Source organism: Amia ocellicauda, chromosome 6 (assembly GCF_036373705.1).
Source record: "Amia ocellicauda isolate fAmiCal2 chromosome 6, fAmiCal2.hap1, whole genome shotgun sequence".
Classification (NCBI taxonomy): Eukaryota; Metazoa; Chordata; class Actinopteri; order Amiiformes; family Amiidae; genus Amia; species Amia ocellicauda.
Genome location: NC_089855.1, coordinates 12,915,042 through 12,934,652, shown reverse-complemented (window position 1 = coordinate 12,934,652; position 19,611 = coordinate 12,915,042). Strand labels below are relative to the sequence as shown.

At 37.0% G+C, this 19,611-nt stretch overlaps 1 protein-coding gene across 1 annotated transcript in view; it reads left to right on the top strand.

The window, feature by feature from the left end:
- col4a1 (collagen, type IV, alpha 1) overlaps window positions 1-19,611 on the top strand; it is a 55,394-nt gene that overhangs the window by 1,998 nt on the left and 33,785 nt on the right. Inside the window, exon 2 of the mRNA XM_066706168.1 lies at window positions 18,446-18,496. Within this exon, the coding sequence (XP_066562265.1) occupies window positions 18,446-18,496 (51 nt within the window). The remainder of the gene's footprint in view (window positions 1-18,445; window positions 18,497-19,611) is intronic.

The window sequence follows — 19,611 nt, the reverse complement described above, 5'->3', positions numbered from 1 at the left end:
TTATGTGGTTTATGTGGTATTTATGTGGTTATAAGGTTATTTCCCCCCAGGAACAAACAGTACCAGAGTTTGAGAACTAGGCAATCAGTGGCATGCTTATTTTGATCTAGTGATATTATCACATTTCTAGTCTATGGCTATATTTGAACATCTCCCACTTGTTAAATAATAGACCGCAAATGCACTTTTAGGAGGACAAAATACATATTCATAAAAAAATATCAAATCATTAATTTGAAACAACGTATAGTAAAGAAATTCAGATAATGTCTGGGATTTACTTTTCTTTTAACTGTTCAGGTGAGGTAAAGGTTGATGTAAGATCCTTTGCTTTTTGTAAATGTGGCTTTAATTTCTGTGGGAAAGAATAATATGATCTAACAAGGACATCTTAACTCAGATAAATAAATTACATCAACTGCAACAGCTGTGAATTCAGTAGAAGTATCTGATAGATCTGAAAGTGAGGTCAGCAAAGAGCTACCTTTACTGTGAAGTACAAATGTGGGAAATGTTACATTTAAATATTTGGGTATGATAATGTAATATCTATTCTGAAATAATAAGTAACATTTCAAACAATCTGTAAATTGAATTCTACTCTCAATACAGTATTCTAGTCTATACTGTATATACTATTCTACCATTATATTATTACATTATTTGTCATTTAGCTGCCACTCTTATCCAGGGCAACTTACATTTGTATCCATTTATACAGCTGGGCATTTTACTGGAGCAATCTAAGTGAAGTACCTTGCTCAAGGGTACAACAGCACTGCCCCACCTGGGATTTTAACCCACAACCTTCCAGTTATGAGTCCAGAACCCTAACCACTACTTCACAGTACTGCCAAATAAAGACATATTGCCCTTTCATAGGGGATGCCCTGGAAAAACTGGATATACTTCAGTTTATTTTGTTTTACATGACTTAACTTAATCTAAGACCAAAAGTATCTTATTAAAACAAACTCTATGATTTGGTCTTGGCACTAATCATATAACCTAATTTGACTCACAAAACTCCTCTGTGATTTGCAATACTTAATTTAGATATTAACACTAAACCTGAGGAACATTGTGACTAATTGAAAACAATAAATGCAAGTAGATTCAGAAGATAGAAAGGACTGACAGAACTGTCTAGGAAGAGTATTTTGGATGAGGATCTTGTATAAATAAATTATAAATACAGTATAAACAAATGGTGAGCTTTGAGTATCAAGTGGTCTCCACTTCAGAACATATTTGTATCAACTTAAGATTCATACAATGTCAAAGTAGGTTTGTTTGGAATTCTTTTGTTGTTTAGTTTTTTTACAGATTTTCCACAACAACATAAATAGACATTATAATAATAAAAATAATAATAGCTATGGTAGTCTGAGAAACTGGATGTACTGTTAATACATGTGCCAGAATTATTTAACAGTGCTAGTTTGAATTCTGTCTCATTGACAAGACTTTGGGACTAAATAGTGAGCTAAATAGTTAATGGGCATCTGAAGTTTTATTCACTGGACAGAATCCTTGTATATCCCCTGTATTTCTTTCCCACACAAAAATAACATGGGAATTTTAGACAAAGTGTTGCAGTAGCAGCTGATGATGAATGTTGTTAAATAAATGTTTTATTTTCACTTGACCACTGTGGTTTCTTCAATAAATAGCAACAAATATTTGAGCAGTGCTAGTAGTCTCTTGTGTACATAAGAGAAGAATACAGTAAATAAAACTCTATTCATACCTATATACTCACATACTTACATACATTCAGAACATTCTAAAATAAATACATAAATCAATTATTACAAGTAGGGTATTACTGAAAAAGCAGTAAAAATTCAAAAGTCCTTACTTCATCTCAGAACTCAAATATTCTTATTTTGTTTCTTGTGTCAGTTCCGTTGCCTTTTATAAACTTAAGTCTCATGATACAAGTCTGGAAATTGGATTTACTCTGAGGGAAGACCTTTCATTTATTCTGTTTGTTTCTTGTTTTGATGCCAGTGCACATCAAGTACAAACAATGTTACATGCTGCTGTTAAATGCTCATATATCTTACATAAGAGCCATTCAAAGTTTTGTTTTAATTTCCCAATTACAGTGACTAGTAATACTATTTATTTTCCCCTTTACACTTCAGCCTGGAGTTTTGCAGCTCTCCTCCCTGACTATACAAGAAGACTTCGGCCCTGCCCTGATATATAACCTAGCCAGCTAAATCACATTCCAGAGGTGCTGGGCTAATTTTGCATCCCTGGGGACTAACACTTGCAATGTGGGAGCTGTACATCCTAAATCCTAGACTCGGAGTAAACTATATGATAACACATACACGTAATGCCTCTGAAAGTACGTATCAACATTGTTCAGCAAGTCACATACCAATATTTTCTAAACAATATTAGGTCACAAACACAAACAGATGTAAAGGTCTGGCTTTCAACTGTTAGCAACCACTGACCTCACTGGTGAAAGCTATACACCACAAACAAGTAAACTGATGGTTCACAGACTATGTATCTGCAGAGTATGTAGAATAATTAATGTATTTATTAATGAATCAATCTATCTATCAGTTTTTTTACAATCTGGTAGTGCCACACAGTGATTTTAAATCTATATCAACCCAGATTAGTAATATATCTGTCAGAGATGCACTCAAAACATCCTGTTAACATTGTTGACTAGCTTGACTAGCTGTTGAAACAGCCGTTCCTCTGCTGGAATGCCAGCTAGAGCCCGAATGATACCCGTAGCTTATTCATTTGTAATGGTTAATGGCTTTGGCCTCCTCCAAGGTCTCTGTCACATGGTGGTATTTGCCTGGCTGAGTCTTTTGTAGCAAGGCTGGGGAGGCTCAGTTTTACAGGGAGTCATTTGTGATTTCCTAGTTGCATATTTTGAAAAAAAGGCCATGTTATACTCATTAACTAATAAAAAAAGGCTTACATCTGATGTAACACAAGATTACTCTGTCACAGTCACTCAGTGAGATATAAAATGACATGGAAAAATTGGTTCCCTAGAAATGATGACATACCTTTTCAGACAGCTGACGTTTAGAACGCTTCAAAAGCAAAACAAGACAGCTTCCGAGACCTGTCTCTAAAGCCATCCGGTTGTGTGTCTTTAATTTAAAGACTTGGAACTCGATACATACAGATGGGAATATGCTAATAATGACCAGTATAGTGAGACTGATGTCTTGTCTATTTAGACTTTGCTGTACAATGCCTTTCTTTTTCGTTTTTTAAACTATTAGACCTTGGAAAACCAGTTACTTGTTCAGCAAAGCAATAGCTAACTGCTCTAGGATTTACTTCAAAGCAAACATGTGAAGCCTCACATGGTGCAGTATCTTTCCAAAACATTTTCACATGATACATTATATTCATTATGTTTGTTATAATATTATCAAAATATGTACTGTCTGAACCCTTTGGAAAATGGGCTCAAGGCAGCCTTCACTTCAGATGGATATGAATCCTGTTCTGTCCTGAACAATGCCTCTTTTTTCGGCATAACCTTGATCTTTAAGTGCCACACACTCAATTGTCCCATCGTGGACATGGTTAATTGTTAATTTTGTATTAGAATATTACTTCTTCATTCAAAAACATCATAAAGATTGAGATCTTGGCATAGCTTTGTGGATAAGCAGCTAAAGTATAGAACATGGAAATGAATGTGTCCAGAATATGAATCACAAGAGTATTTTAGCATTTATGTTAGAGAATTAAGATTGACATGTTTGGTGGTTGATTCAGCATGCAGCTGGGTCAGAAATTTGGAAGAATGAGAAAATCATGGAAGTGGAACAGCCTCCTTTAGAATCACAGTTTAACCCTTGGATGAAAAGACATGTCATGTGTTGAAATCGACACTTTATTCTGGGGTCTTGGCAATTTTTTGCTTTAAAGCAGCTGCGTTGGAGAACTTGTTTTTACAGATGCACATTTGCTGAAGGTCTTGCTCTGGTCTGGCTCACTAAATCCACCAGCACACTCTTCGTGCTCACAGTGGGTGTAGGTTCAGGTCAGTGTATGACTGGTTGAGACTGAACAGGGGTGCGAGAGAAAAAGTGCTCTGGAGAGGATCACTTCACAAGGTCAAACAAGGCACGCATTGCTCAGCCTCGATAGGAGTCCCGTGGAGAATTGAGTTATTTGCCTGTCAAAACAGCAGCTTGTTGACTCCCCTAAATGAAACATAGGCCCTGAACAGGTGATGGCGCTACTAGGTGCACAGCAGTAGATAATGACTATTTTTCTCTTGAGTAAATGGTCCATGGTCAGCTGTTCTGTAATATGCGTGTCACAATACCACACCACCGTGCCTCAGCTCCATCAAGGGTCAGCATACTTAGTTCACTAGTTATGGCCACAAATCAATAGAGAATCTTAGATTTGAGAAGAATCCATATCAAACACTGAAGACTACTTTAAATGACTCACGTTACATCACACGGAGCCGAAGATAAATAAAAAGAAAATAATTTCCTTTAATCAAAATCCTTGCATTATTTTGTCCATGTTTTCAGAGGTCTGTTTTGGTATTTGCTGTTTGGAAGATCCAATAAACAGATTGGCATTATCAGGTCACATTAGATAAAGTCTTACAGGGTCAAAGCGGTGAATCTGGCTGTGTTCTCACGGCTGCCACACTGCGAACAATTTGAACACCAGCTGCATATATTCACATCGACAAAGCCAAGGGTTAACAAAGGCAGTAACATGGGCTTTTTATTAGTGGTGTTTCTGGAGTTTATCTTGTTCATTATATCTCACTTATGAGGGGTGACTGACAATGCAACAATATCAACACGTTGCTGAAATCAAATTCACAGATATGATCTCTCTGCTGTAACACGTCACTTCACACCACGGTCACTGCATTCAATTGTACACAACACATTGTGGAGGGCGCTGCTTGCTGGCACAATCTGCTAACATGTCGAACTTTAGTAACCATCCAAATAGCCATTTTCACAACTGAATGTGTGCTATAGTTGCTAGTTCTAAAGCTCCATCACAGACTGATTGATCTCATTTATATTTTACGTTTCCAGTTATGTCTGCCAAACATGAAAGATTGTGAAGATTTTTCAAAACTTTGCAGCTTTTTTAATTCTTACGTCTTTTCACTGGAGAATTTTGCTTTGATTAGAGTGCTTCAGCCATCTTCAGTATCTTTTATCAAATAACTGGCAACAAATGCCACAGTGTTTTCAGAGTCTGAAAGGGGCTCGTCAACAGAATTCCTTGTATTGTAATGACTGTGTGGCTGTGCTGATAAAATAAGTCAGACATGCATGGGAAAAGAGCTCTGCTCGATACAATTGATAAAAATGAGGCCTATAAATGAAAGTAGCCAGCATGTTAATTATCTTTATAGCTCACATGCAGTGGTGAAATCAAAAACAGGTGTGGAAATATTTAACAGACCCCTGGCAGTTTCATATTCACAGCTTGAAGTTTGTTTAAAAGGTTCATATTCCCACAGCACACTGGCTTTTACATTTAAACATGGACTTGATTGCTGTAATTCAATTTTTTTTTTTTAAATTGGCAAACCAAATCCTTTGTGCACTGATTATTTAATTCCTATAATTTACTCTGCTTTCCCCAACTTGTTGATTTCAGGGCTCTGATTAGCTTGTTCATCTGCCATAACTCATCTTAATCACAGGGTATGTGGTCAAAGAGGCAAAATAGGAAGGCGTGTAAATGGACTGTTTGACATCTTTCCTATAGCAACACACTGCATAAATAAACAGCAGTCCATTTTGGATTTCATATGGGTGTGACTTGGAAATAAACTCGTTCAATGGAAAAGAATTGCTCTGAAATTTTATCTGCAGGGGATTGATATTCACAGGTGGGTGGAATCGACACAAACGGAAGCAGATTTGGTTTGGCCTGTTTTTCTCATTATAATCCAAAATGGGAAGTTAGTTACTCCACATGAGTCATGACATGCTGCAGTGACTGCCTCCCCACTGAAGGGACGGCAAGGGTCTAATTTGAGTCTTTGTCTGGTGTGAGTCGTTCAATTGCAGCCAAGGATTTAAGTCAAGACTAGCTCTTGAATACATTTTCGTCAAGTTCCTGAGTACGATCACAGATATTGGGGTTTGTAACAGAAATAAGGAGGCAGAGACAAGAGATGGCACAATTCCTACGATCTCAAACTTTGTTGAAAACATATAGAAACATTATGTTTGTCTGGGAGGCTTGTATGTTTACTGCTAACTTTTCTAAGTTTAATATCAAATAGTATTCATAATTTTTAAATGACCATAAAATAATAATATATAAGGATTTTCTCACTAAGAATTGTAATGGTCTTTACAATCGTAATAATTCAGTATGAAGATGTAAGTGTAAGTTTTTCATAATCAATTTTAACATGCACATGACATGTGTTTGACCCTACATTAGGAACATGATAAAGAACTTTGCTTGCAGGTTGCAAATTAATAAATGGAATACAATTGATCTCAAATATAAATCTAGAAAGTTCTAAATCCACCACTGTAAGCTTAAATATGTGGTATATGTCTCTTATTGGTACATATACAGAACATAGTCCAAAGAATGAGATATGAAATATGAATCACAATTTAAGGAAAACCTTTGCCTCCCATTTGGCAGAGAAACCTGAAATGGCTTCCTGTCTAGTCAACAAGACATAGTGGCAGTTTCCTGGTCATAATAAAACAATCTGTGTTCATTTTTAGTACTATTTAAGGACTGCAAGAATCACTAGGGTGAGGGCTCCTGCAAATAAATGTGACCTGACCATATAAAGTTAGAGTATAATTACTGGGCTAAATTATAGCTGTTTGTCAGTGTTTAAGATTAACTTTTTTCCTCATTATGGGAATAGGAGGTTGCTGTTTCAAGCCCTGATTAATACTAGCTGGCATTCTTGGCAGTGATCGGAAGGCAGTACCACACTGCCCTCTGTTCTTCAGTGTATGATGGAGAGAAAATTGCCTGGGCTTCATGTACTTCACCACAACACTGACAGTAACTGGTGGGATAGGATGGGCCACAGCCTTTGTTTCTACATTTTGCAACATTGTCTGGGTTTTATCCTGATTATAAACCATGCTGATCACCCCCTCTCTCTTTCTCTGGAAACGTTATTTAAAAAAATATCTATATCTTTTAGAATGCAAAAATTAGTATTGCAAATAACCCTCTAAAACAGAAACAATGTAAAATGTGAAAGTAGACAAACTCGCACATAACGTAGAAAATGAAATGCTCCTTTGACCAAGTTTTTGTTTGCTCTTGTTTCCTAATGGTTGATGTCAACTCTCTTGCCTTTAAGCATCATTAGTAAGTAAATAAAATATTCCCTCCAACTGGGATGCATAGCCTGTTAAATGTAATCATGTGATTAGGGAAACCCTTCTCGGGGGTAGCTTTGATATGTGTTTATAGCAGAAGGTTGAGAATCTTTAGTAAGTGATAGAAACTTTTGGCCATTAACCCAAATATGCACCAAAGTCTCGGACAGTAACTGTGTTGGAGGGAAACTGGCCCGGCACCCTGTGGTTTATCGTTTATGCACATTTCATCATATCCCATTGTTGTCATAGTGGCGTCATTGTTCTGTGATAGAAAACTGTAAAACATGTTGTAAGAGTGTGTATGTTAGCAGTGAATGTTCAGGGAAGTACTGCAAGCCTTGCCTCTTCTTGTCTTTGTAACCATAAAAGCAAAGGAAATTCTCAACTTCCACTACTGCTGGGCCTGTAAAGAAGAAAAATTAAACGACTTTATGAATCTGCCAAATAAATGGAGTTTGCAGCTTGTGAGGTTGGCTTTCTTGTAGAGACAACAATGTGAGCTACTATCTTTTCCACTCAATACCCTATTTGTTCAAGAAATAAAGACAGGAATGAAATTCTGTTTCGTTTTTTTTTTCTTCTTCTGGCAATTATTTAAATTCTATTTTAAACGCAATGGGAGTTAAAGCAGGAGTGTGTTTCTCATCATTACCAGTAACAGTAGATTTCTTGTTATCATTTTTTTCTCTTTTCTTGTTCTGCTTTACAGGCCAGGGCTGTCAAACTCCACTTGGCTGCTCCTCGGTTTTCAGTCTACTTTTCTCTATTTCTTTATTGAAGTATCCAGTTAATGATAAATATTTTTCCTGTCTGAAGATTGCTTGAATGAATGATGGAAGCGACAGACCATAGGGAATTCTGAGTGTCTCTTTATATCTGATAAGCACTGTTTATTAGCCTGTTTAGTATGTAGCAGTCTGCATTGGATGAGAAAAGCTGCAAAGCAGGCAGATCCTGAATATTTTCTTATATGTGAACAACTTTTCCCAGTGAGGTCAGTTCCCCAGGGCTCTGTTCAGGGCCATATCCCATATCCCAAGATGAAAGACCCAAAATCACTTCCATCCAAACTGAACTGAAGACAACCCAATACCATGTGTACGGGTTACTCAGGAATGTTTTCTTTTACTATGTGAAACAATAACCTATTAAACTGTTAAACTGGCCATTAATAATTGGTTGGTCAGCAGTGCTACTAATTAATTACTAATGATTTATGGGATAATCACTGTTATGGGATTTAGGGGGATAACAAATAGCTTCTACATGTTTTAAAGATAAAACAAAAATCTACAAAAACAGATGTATAGTTATTACCTAGTGTTCATTATTGGGACTATGGTCCCTTGTTAACATAAAAACGCAGGAAACCACTTAACACTTTAACAAGCTGATATGACTGCAGCAAAATGTTATAGGTCAAATGACTTAAAATAAAATTATGGATTTTTTACCTGTTTTCTAATTAATTAACTAATTTGATACTCTGAGCCATGTGCACACATACATTATGTCTATGTGTTTTTCTCTTGCTCTTATCCCTTACACATATAATACACATTGCTCAAAAGTATGGAAGATGGAATGAAGTGCAGATGGATTGAATACTTCTAAAGTAAAGAGTTGTTTTTCTTGCTCATTTCCAATCATTTAATTCCAGTGCTGGGTATATGCTGTTGAGATTACCAGGAGAACAATATTACTTTTTAGGTCCTAGTTTCTGATAAGTCCTATGGAATTGTTTTTCAGCTTCCTTAATCTTCTGACAGTGGCCACTGTTCCATAATCTTCTCCATATGCCATAACATGGCACAACATGTTTATCCCATCAAAGAGCATACAGTCTCTTTGTTTATGACATGAGAGGAGTCCTCTGTTCCAGGAATTATGCTGTACAACGTGTAGCTGTACAAACTCTCAAAATGTAGCCCTACAGTATGAAGTTTTCAGGATATTAGAAGTTCTCATTTTCACAGTGGGATGTATGGTGAATGCATTTGTTGAAATACTGATATTGATGACAGCCGATGGATGGGAATGCATATACCGTGTGATACGTTAACTATGAAGACTGCTGATGTATTTGTAAGCAGATAAGACATTCCTCTCTGCAGCCTTAGTGACCCCTAAATCGAATTAAAGTCCTTTTTACCAAAGGTCAAGATTAAGAATGAACATTGAGTTTGATTATTATAAACAAACACCAGAGTAAGTCTGTGGTGCACAGCAATTCAGTGATGACCCGAAGAAAAGCAGAATGAACCAGTAAACCACACACATTGCCCAGACACTAGACCAATGGCTAAAGCAACACCACATCAATGCTTTGGGTCAGTGGATAACACTGATTTCAAGTAACATCTGTCTTCATTACTGGGTCACAGACAGACCAGACCATAGGGCTCCATTGAAGACATTCAAAACAGTAAACAGTAGTTGAAAATCTCTAAATACCTTTCATAAATAGCTGATAACTCTCTTGAGTAATCATTCTGGGATACAGCTTTACTGCACAACAACCTCCTACACATCATTACTTTAGGAAAAGGCTACCACAATTAGGGTACATAAATTACATTTAGACATTATAATCTAGGATATACAGCTCTGGAAAAAAATAAGAGACCACTTAACATTGATTTCTGAACTTGGAGTGCTCTCTTAATTTTTTCCAGAGCTGTATATCAGTAGAGAACTGAGAGATTGTTAGAAACCAGGTATCTGCTGATGTCTGCTAATGAGTATTTGTATTTAATTAATGGCAAATCAGTTGTTCTCATGTATAAACCTGTGTAAGTAAATTATTCAGTATTAATATCTTAGTACAAATTTGTGTTCCCTAAACTACAGTGTTACTGTGCATTTTACTTCACATTGTCCTGTATGTCTGTGTTTGAATACAATCATATCCTGTGTTTGAATACATTAAGCATTTCATGTGTACAAAAGGGAGAATAAACCAACCACTATGTATATACAGTGTTCTGCTGGAAGGCACTGTTCTGGTGTTTTTTTTAATTTTGCCATGATGAAAGTTTATGCACATGGGTACCATCTTATACAGAAGTAAACTAACGTGTATCAGCTTCATTATGTGGACAATGCTATCCTGGAAATATATCTGCAAATATGTTATGCCTAATACACAATACATTCTGTGAAATATGTATACAAGCATACAACTTAAGTATTGTATGTATAGCAATGATAAAATGTTCTACATAGGTGCTAGAAGTGTGAAAACAAATCTCCAAGACTTCTCTAAACCCTATTAACAGAGAAGGACGGATAACAAAACTGCTTTTGTCTTTTTGGATAGCACAGTATTAACATACTGTAGGCCACACTGTGAAGAAATTCACATAATAAAGGATTTCTATTATCGTGTACCTCCCTTCCTTTATTGGGTGTAAGAGACCTTCAAACCTAATCAATTCACCCCAGAGCACCAGTATTAGTCATTTTTCTGGGTCTAGAGACTTCCCAACATAAATTATGAAAATAACAGACATTTTTTAAATCACATTATTTTCTCCATTGCTTTTGAAGGAAAAATATGGCATCCCTGTATGATTTCATACAACCTACAACAAATGTGATTTATATATAATATCTGCACCCATATGAGGTTGAAATGCATTGATCTATCTTAATATGATCATTAGAAAGTAATGTTGGTATTATTTATTTGGCATTAATGGGCCACACTTTCACCCTAGGACCCTATAACTTTCAACTTTCTGTGTAATGTATCTTGCACAGCTGTAGAGTAAGGTCTGGTTGCCAGATGAACATTTCTTGTCAGTTAATTTAAGTTTCTGTTAACCCTTCCCCGAACTAGGACCACAGTCTAACAACACAAAGGTGGGCGCACATAAAAAACCTGCCTATTTCTAAATGGTAATACTAACTTTTACATCAGGTCTTGCTAAGGTCTTCATCAGAGAATTTCAAAAACCATTAGTGAAATCTCAATTTCCTCATATATATGAACCACTTAGCTTCATCCCATATTCCTCAACTCTGTAATATTCCTCCCATCATTTCTTGGTATGTGTTCACTGCAGGTTTTCCATGGGTTAGCCTTCGGGTCATGCCAGTTTACCCATAAATAAAGGTTAAGCTTGTACAGGTATTCATTAACCTCAAGTGCTTTTAGATGTAAACAAGTTCATCCTCCCTCCTTGACATGGCTTGCCTCTTGGGCTCTTTCTGTATCAGACAGGCAGGGTACTCATTAATTCTATTGCATCATTGGGAGGAAAAGCTCCTACGGGTATCACAGAGGCAAGGTGCAAACCTCCCGATTAGAGTATCCATTTATTAATCCTAATAACGGAAGCACCAGTTTACATTTTAATTATGAACAACCTTACAGTAGCTGAAAAGCACCGAAAGAAGCTATCTTTCAGAGGAATGTAGGCTACTGTTATTCTGACATTCAAATACAGTCGTTGTTCAGAACACTGCACATGGATTATGTTCACCTTAAAAATAAAGTACTTTTATCGTTTCCGCTTTAAACAGTGGCATATATCAGGATTTTGAAAACACATACAGCTGCGTTCCCTCAGAAAGACCAAAAAAGTAATGTCTAATGTGATGCTGGAACAAGATAACAATGGCCTAGTTGTTTTGGTGTCCTGGTCTGCATTTTGCCAGTAGAAACTGACTTTGCAAATAAACCAAGAAACTGCCAAGGATGTATGCAATGTTTAAAACAGCCCCTGTCATCTTCCAATTATGGCAGTAAAGCCGACTCCAGCACTACCTCACAAGGAGAGAATTCCACTGCAGTGATTCACTGCCAGTCGAGCAAGTGCACTCCTCGACAGATGGCGACTTGGTTAAAGCAAAGTGTGGTTTTAAGTGCAGATGTAAGGCATTTCCTCAAAGTACCCAACAGCATGGTCTCAAATTGTACATTGACAATACCACAGAAACCAAGCCAGTGTATCCAGCTGTTATAAAGTCTTTCATCCTGAAGGACTGCATTCATTCACATGCATAGTACTGTTTTGGTTTTGTGTCTTTTTTTCAGGAAATCATGCATTATGTAGGTACTGTACGTTAACTAACTTATTTGTCTTTCTCTATACTTTAAAGTATGTAAGTTATGATAATGGCACAGAGCAATAGACAAGAGGTTTCTTATAGGACCTTTGAAATTGAATGCTTTCGGAGGCGTTGGACAATGCCACTATCATGATCTGGAATGCCTGTTTAGCGTATGTTTTTGTTTAAATTACAATGCATGCATTGTCATTAAATTCTGCACAGTTTCAATCATTAATTCTGATTCATATTCAATGGCAATGAAAGACAGAACTGATGGTCAATGAAGCCCTTTTTTCTACAAATCTATAACTCTGCAAATCAACCAAATAGTTTTCTATATTTAATTCATATTTTTATACATTTCAGACATCTTAGATATCTGCACAGCTTTTATACTTTTACACAGACACACTGATGAACGTGCACCTGAGAACAAGAAAGAAATTCTTGATCTGTTCAGACTGATGTTGTGTAATGTTGTATGTGTGTGTATTAAAATACAAGAATTGAATCAAATAGTTCGAGCCCTTGAGCTATTTACTTTTACCCTTCACGTTTTATTGTTTGCTTCTGTTTCAGTAAGTTGGGGAATAGCAATAATTATTTATGTTAATCAGACCAAAATGAAAATGCAATGAAATATCCACTTTGTTTTGATCAAGAGTGCAGCTATATATTGTATAATGTCTATAAACTACAGGAAACTGCCAGTTCCAGTCTTGAGAAGCTTTGCCCTCGGCTGTTACTTCTAGGGTATCACAGTAATACGTTATACTGAAGATTATCTAAATACCCAGTTTTGGAATAATTAAGAAAGGCCACCAGATTCCAGAGTTTTTCCTACATACCTTACACAACTAATGTAGACCCTGGCTAATTTATTTTTCCTTTTGGGCAAATGGCAAATAATTGGATCAGCTAATTAGACCATGTGCAGGAGACTAATTTTATTAAATACAAAGCTAAACTGGGAATATTGAAAACATGATCTGTGATACAGCAAACAGGAGCATTCACTTAAGAGAGCAATTATGCCTATTAAATCAATCTCATTGGATTTGTTATTTTATGGGAGCTTTGCAGTTATTCTATACAGTGGAGGGGTGTAGCTCAGATGTACACTCACCTAAAGGATTATTAGGAACACCTGTTCAATTTCTCATTAATGCAATTATCTAACCAACCAATCACATGGCAGTTGCTTCAATGCATTTAGGGGTGTGGTCCTGGTTAAGACAATCTCCTGAACTCCAAACTGAATGTCTGAATGGGAAAGAAAGGTGATTTAAGCAATTTTGAGCGTGGCATGGTTGTTGGTGCCAGACGGGTCGGTCTCAGTATTTCACAATCTGCTCAGTTACTGGGATTTTCACGCACAACCATTTCTAGGGTTTACAAAGAATGGTGTGAAAAGGGAAAAACATCCAGTATGCGGCAGTCCTGTGGGCGAAAATGCCTTGTTGATGCTAGAGGTCAGAGGAGAATGGGCCGACTGATTCAAGCTGATAGAAGAGCAACTTTGACTGAAATAACCACTCGTTACAACCGAGGTATGCAGCAAAGCATTTGTGAAGCCACAACACGTACAACCTTGAGGCAGATGGGCTACAACAGCAGAAGACCCCACCGGGTACCACTCATCTCCACTACAAATAGGAAAAAGAGGCTACAATTTGCACAAGCTCACCAAAATTGGACAGTTGAAGACTGGAAAAATGTTGCCTGGTCTGATGAGTCTCGATTTCTGTTGAGACATTCAGATGGTAGAGTCAGAATTTGGCGTAAACAGAATGAGAACATGGATCCATCATGCCTTGTTACCACTGTGCAGGCTGGTGGTGGTGGTGTAATGGTGTGGGGGATGTTTTCTTGGCACACTTTAGGCCCCTTAGTGCCAATTGGGCATCGTTTAAATGCCACGGCCTACCTGAGCATCGTTTCTGACCATGTCCATCCCTTTATGACCACCATGTACCCATTCCCTGATGGCTACTTCCAGCAGGATAATGCACCATGTCACAAAGGTCGAATCATTTCAAATTGGTTTCTTGAACATGACAATGAGTTCACTGTACTAAACTGGCCCCCACAGTCACCAGATCTCAACCCAATAGAGCATCTTTGGGATGTGGTGGAACGGGAGCTTCGTGCCCTGGATGTGCATCCCACAAATCTCCATCAACTGCAAGATGCTATCCTATCAATATGGGCCAACATTTCTAAAGAATGCTTTCAGCACCTTGTTGAATCAATGCCACGTAGAATTAAGGCGAAAGGGGGTCAAACACAGTATTAGTATGGTGTTCCTAATAATCCTTTAGGTGAGTGTATTTGTGAAGGATAACACCTTCCTGAAGGATAATCTGATTTTGCTTGGCCATTACCACTTTCTTTCTTATTTTATTTGCTTGTTTTTTATTCCTCATATACTTTCCATGCAGATATAACTTGTTTTTCATTTGGAATGTAACACCTCTTTAGTGAGGTGGGATGACTTAGGGCCCTACCTAACTCTCTACTGCCCGCAGTGGTGCACGAGGAGTCAGTAAAATATAGCTAACTTAGCAGGCTATGGTTACTCCAGACTTAAGGTTTTATCACCTCCGAGAAAGACATTTTAACTGGTGATCTCAATGTCAGAGACCTCGTCCTGCACTGCAGGGAGAGGTCTTAATGGGATGAACCACACTGAAGGGCTCAAATCTAGGGATGCAGTTATACTTCTTTAAAAGCTTTATTATGATTTGTATTAATGTATGCATTTATTAGCAGTTGCCCTTACCCAGACCGACTATCAATTTCACCTGTCCCTACCATATAGGTGATATTTCTAATAGAATATGCCATGATTTATACTGATTTGATTGATAATAAAACATGCTTTATATTCTGTGCGGTATAGTTCAAGCAGTTGTCAATACCATTCACATATTGTATTAATATTTTAATTGAGTTTGCCTATTGTGTATTGTACTGGTAGGCCTTGTTTAACTTTACTGCACTGAGAATAGTGGAAAATGTATTGCCCACCAGAATGAAGGTTTAAGGCCTTACATGCACTTCAGCACTGGTGTTTTGTTTGGATATACTTAGAGAATTTGGCAAAGCTATCTATGTAACACTAATGATGGTTACCGAGATACACACTTAAAATCTTTTCATGTTCTGCCCAACTTTTACACTCGTCTGAGGCAGGAATTTATAATCTGTGATGTGCTTTTAAAATGGATGGAAAAAGGGCTATAATGCTTTGGACTCATATCAGTTATTGTAAAAGCACACAGTTTGGCGTTATCAGCTAAACTCCTAAAGAATCTGGGCAAACACCAGGTCAGGGATACTTTAAACAATACAAAAACATACGTACATACATATAAAACTCAATATAAACAATAACATTTCCCATAGTAAAAAACATACAATCTATGCATTAGAATGAAAGAAAATGTATAGATTAAATCAGGCACAAGTATATCAGTATTCAATTTAAAGCTCTTGAGTTAAATTGAACACTGTCAGAGTTCATTGATCACTGGCAATTTGGCTGGAGTGTAGATAAACTAGTGGTAATAATGAGTGTGATAACACCTTCAGTTCAGATTACATCTTCTTAGAAAATAAAACACCTTCAATTAAAGTATATTTCCATGGAAGAATACTGCAAAACATCATGAAGGCATGACGCTGACCCTGGAATTTCAGCACAAATAGCAATTTAACTCCAATAGAAAAACAGTAGATTTTTCTATTATGGAACAGCAATGTTTTTTATTTTTTATTTTGTGTTGTTGTTGTTGTTGTTGTTGTTGTTGTATTGTTCACTAATGAATTATTTTTAGACAGCATGATTCTTCTGCACAGACACTAGTGTATGTTTCTGGAAACTTGTCTGGCTCAGTTTCTGACAGAATGATACTTTGTCTGAGCTACACAGTATACTCCTTCATATCTGCAGCCATTTTACATTTCTTTGTTCCCTTGATTGAATTTAAAAGCCCCAGAGAAGATCTGTTTACTGTGTTCTGTTTTTCTCCTGATGAGGAGCACAAGATCTTGGGCTGGCCATTTTAGAAAATGGTGTCTTTCAATTGAATGAACACTGCAGGGGAAATTATGAAATGCGTGTCAGACTATTGGCTTCTTGTTTATTGTTTGTTCTTTATTCTTTTGTACATGTGTGGTTGGTTCTGTTGTTTGTGCTTGGGTTGTAAACTGCCAATCTTGAATTAGCATTTCTGTAAAAACAAAATGCATTCAAAGCATTTGGAAAGGCTCCTTTAAACTGTTGACAGGAAATATACTGGAGAAGGCAGTTCTCATTAGACAAGCATATGGGTTTTGGGTTTTCGTATGAATTGAACACCAATCCCTATTCAATGCTCATTTGCTATCCAATTCCCTTTAAAGTAGGCTCCATAACAAGTACATACAGAGTATAATAAGAAATCTTTGGCCTAGATTCAATGAAAAAGTTTGACCTACCTGTAAATTGCACATTACAAACTTGGCCTCAATAAAATAAATTGTGACAGGGTTCAAGCTTGTAATCCGTGTTTTGCAGGTATGTATTGGTGCATTGTGCACTTCATTGTGCTAATTCAAAGTTTTAGATTTTCACATATATGCTGTAATAAGCAAAACAACAACACAAACGTTATTTACATTAATTTACCAAAAAATATCTATAAATAAATACAAATAATGTGTTGGTCTTGCCAACTGGAATTAAGAATGCATGTGTGTGGGTCTCCCTAATCTGATAATTATCTATTCTGTTGTTGTTGTTTTTATACGAGTTTACAAGTTTTACTACCAAGATCAGTTGGTGATGAATTGCGTAAAACCATATCCATTATGACACAGAGCTTTAAAACTTTAACTTTTCAGGATTTTTTCCCATATGGGGAGCAGTCAAGCAAGGAAAATCAGTACAATCGCCATAGGAGTGTAGCAAGCACAAACTGTGAGAATCAAGTGCCTTTTTTCTGTTTCCAGAACCACATACTGTTCCAATTACTATAACACTGGTTAAAATACAAAGCTCTCCCAAAGACTGCAGTTAGTCATGTTTCTGCAGATGTGCTAAAACTTAATTGGCTTAGTTCCCAACACGTGAAGGGAAAACAGCTGTCTGGCACCGCTACACCTCGTTTCCCAGGCTGTTTCTGCTATCTGTCTCGTGAATGGGAACTTATAGCAGGAATAAAACATTTTAGTTGAATGGACTCGTTCACGAGTTCAGGTAGACATGAGCTGAAGAATAATCTGAATGAATGTGACTTAATAGCACAGTTTAAGGACATATATATATATTTAAGGATAGCAACTCAAATAAAACTCTGATATTGAGTCAAAGGTACTTGTTTCAGGTATCTGCTTTGATTATGACTTCTAATGTCATTTGTTTCTAGTATACTGCCTTCATGACTATAAAATAGAAACATTCCTTCTCCTTTGCCAATGAAAGATTGAAGATTTAAAATACTTGAGCCTCTGCATGAGCAATGAGTTTGAGCACCTGATTTTGAATGCATCCCTGTGCTTTTAATTGGAGTGCGCAGGCATCATACTACCTTGTTAACTACGTGCCTTCGGTGTTAAAGACACTGTATACATTTTGTTGGGAATGTGAGCTTGAGAATCCATTACACAAGTTTCATGCTCCATAAAAGCTGTCACGTTGAGTGCAGCGGAAGGACATTAATTCTGCAATATGGGGTTTTGAGTCTGCCTTTTGTCACAACCCTGAAAACGAAACACTCAACATTTAATTATTTGGCACATTTTTTCCCTTTTTGCCGACAAGTGCAATTAACAATGTCATCTCACAGCTGCACTTTGTATATATAGACTACTGTATATCTGTTTTACATATATAAACTTATGTGGTTTTCTGCCCTCTATTGGATTTTATGACACCTGAAGTTCATTAATATTCTAGGTTTCCTGCAGAGCGCCATTATAAGGTAAAAGGTCTATAACTCATACCGATTGTAATCTTTTCATTTTGTTTTTAGGGGTGCTCTGGGTGTGGAAAATGTGACTGCAGCGGTGTGAAAGGAGAAAAGGTAAAGTACCCCTGTTACAGTTTTACCAGGGCATTCCTTCTGTCTCATAATTTATACATGTCTAAATAGCAAACCAATGTGTGAGAAATATATATATATTTAAACAAGTAATAACTTCCTCAACACTTGTGGCAGTGTGAGAACCAGCTATTTGTGTATAATTTCTATACCATTTCATACCATTAATTTAAATAATAGCTTTGCTTCAGTGCAACTCCATATCAAAGTGGAGGAACAGGGCTGTCAGAACATTGTATATCAGTTCCATTCTGAGCATCCCACCATGGAGATTGGAACATGGAAAATACAGAGGAATATAGAGGGATCAGGTGGTGAAGGGTGTTTTTTTTGGAGCAGAAGACACAAAACAGCAGGCCGCATCTGGCAGCCCGAGAGCAGGGTGACGAATGGCCCGAATGCCATTCCCACTACTTAACATTCCCCCTGCAGGTGGAAAAATCAGCAGCCACTGCATCTCACAAGTGTATTCGATCGAAACAAAATGTTTTATTTGTCTCAGTCCTCCAATAAGTAAATATCATCTTGAGGGAATTAGATCTTTTGTCCTATTTTATGGAAGATTGTGGGTAAACAATTACTTGAAATGAAACAGCCAGAGTGAATGGTTTCAGAAATCAAGCCTCGCAGAGACCAGCTGTTCTTGGCAATGGAATTTTCTGTGCAGAAGAATTGGATGACTGCATATCTGAAGATTAACTTCTTTACTTTACATGGGCTTGCACCCACACATCTATTCAAAACAGAGGCTATTTCTCACAGCAGCTTAATTTTTATTTTTGGTGAATGACATCACACAATAGAAGACTGTGATTTTGTTTGCCCTGTATCTACCTGCCTACATCAGGTCAGAAGCCAAACTCGAATCTCCACTATGCAGTCAATGCTGCACATGGACAAATTTTGTTCACATATAAGGCTAATGAAGCCTATGATTGCATTACTTAAATTATATTTATATGTTTTAAAATCTTTCCCCATCAGAACCCCAGAGATCCCACTCCAAGGGAATTAATTCCCTCTCTAGTGCTGTGTGAATTCCTCCACCCACCAGTGTTGTACTGATCCACTGGCATGTAGCCCAGTTCCCATGTAAA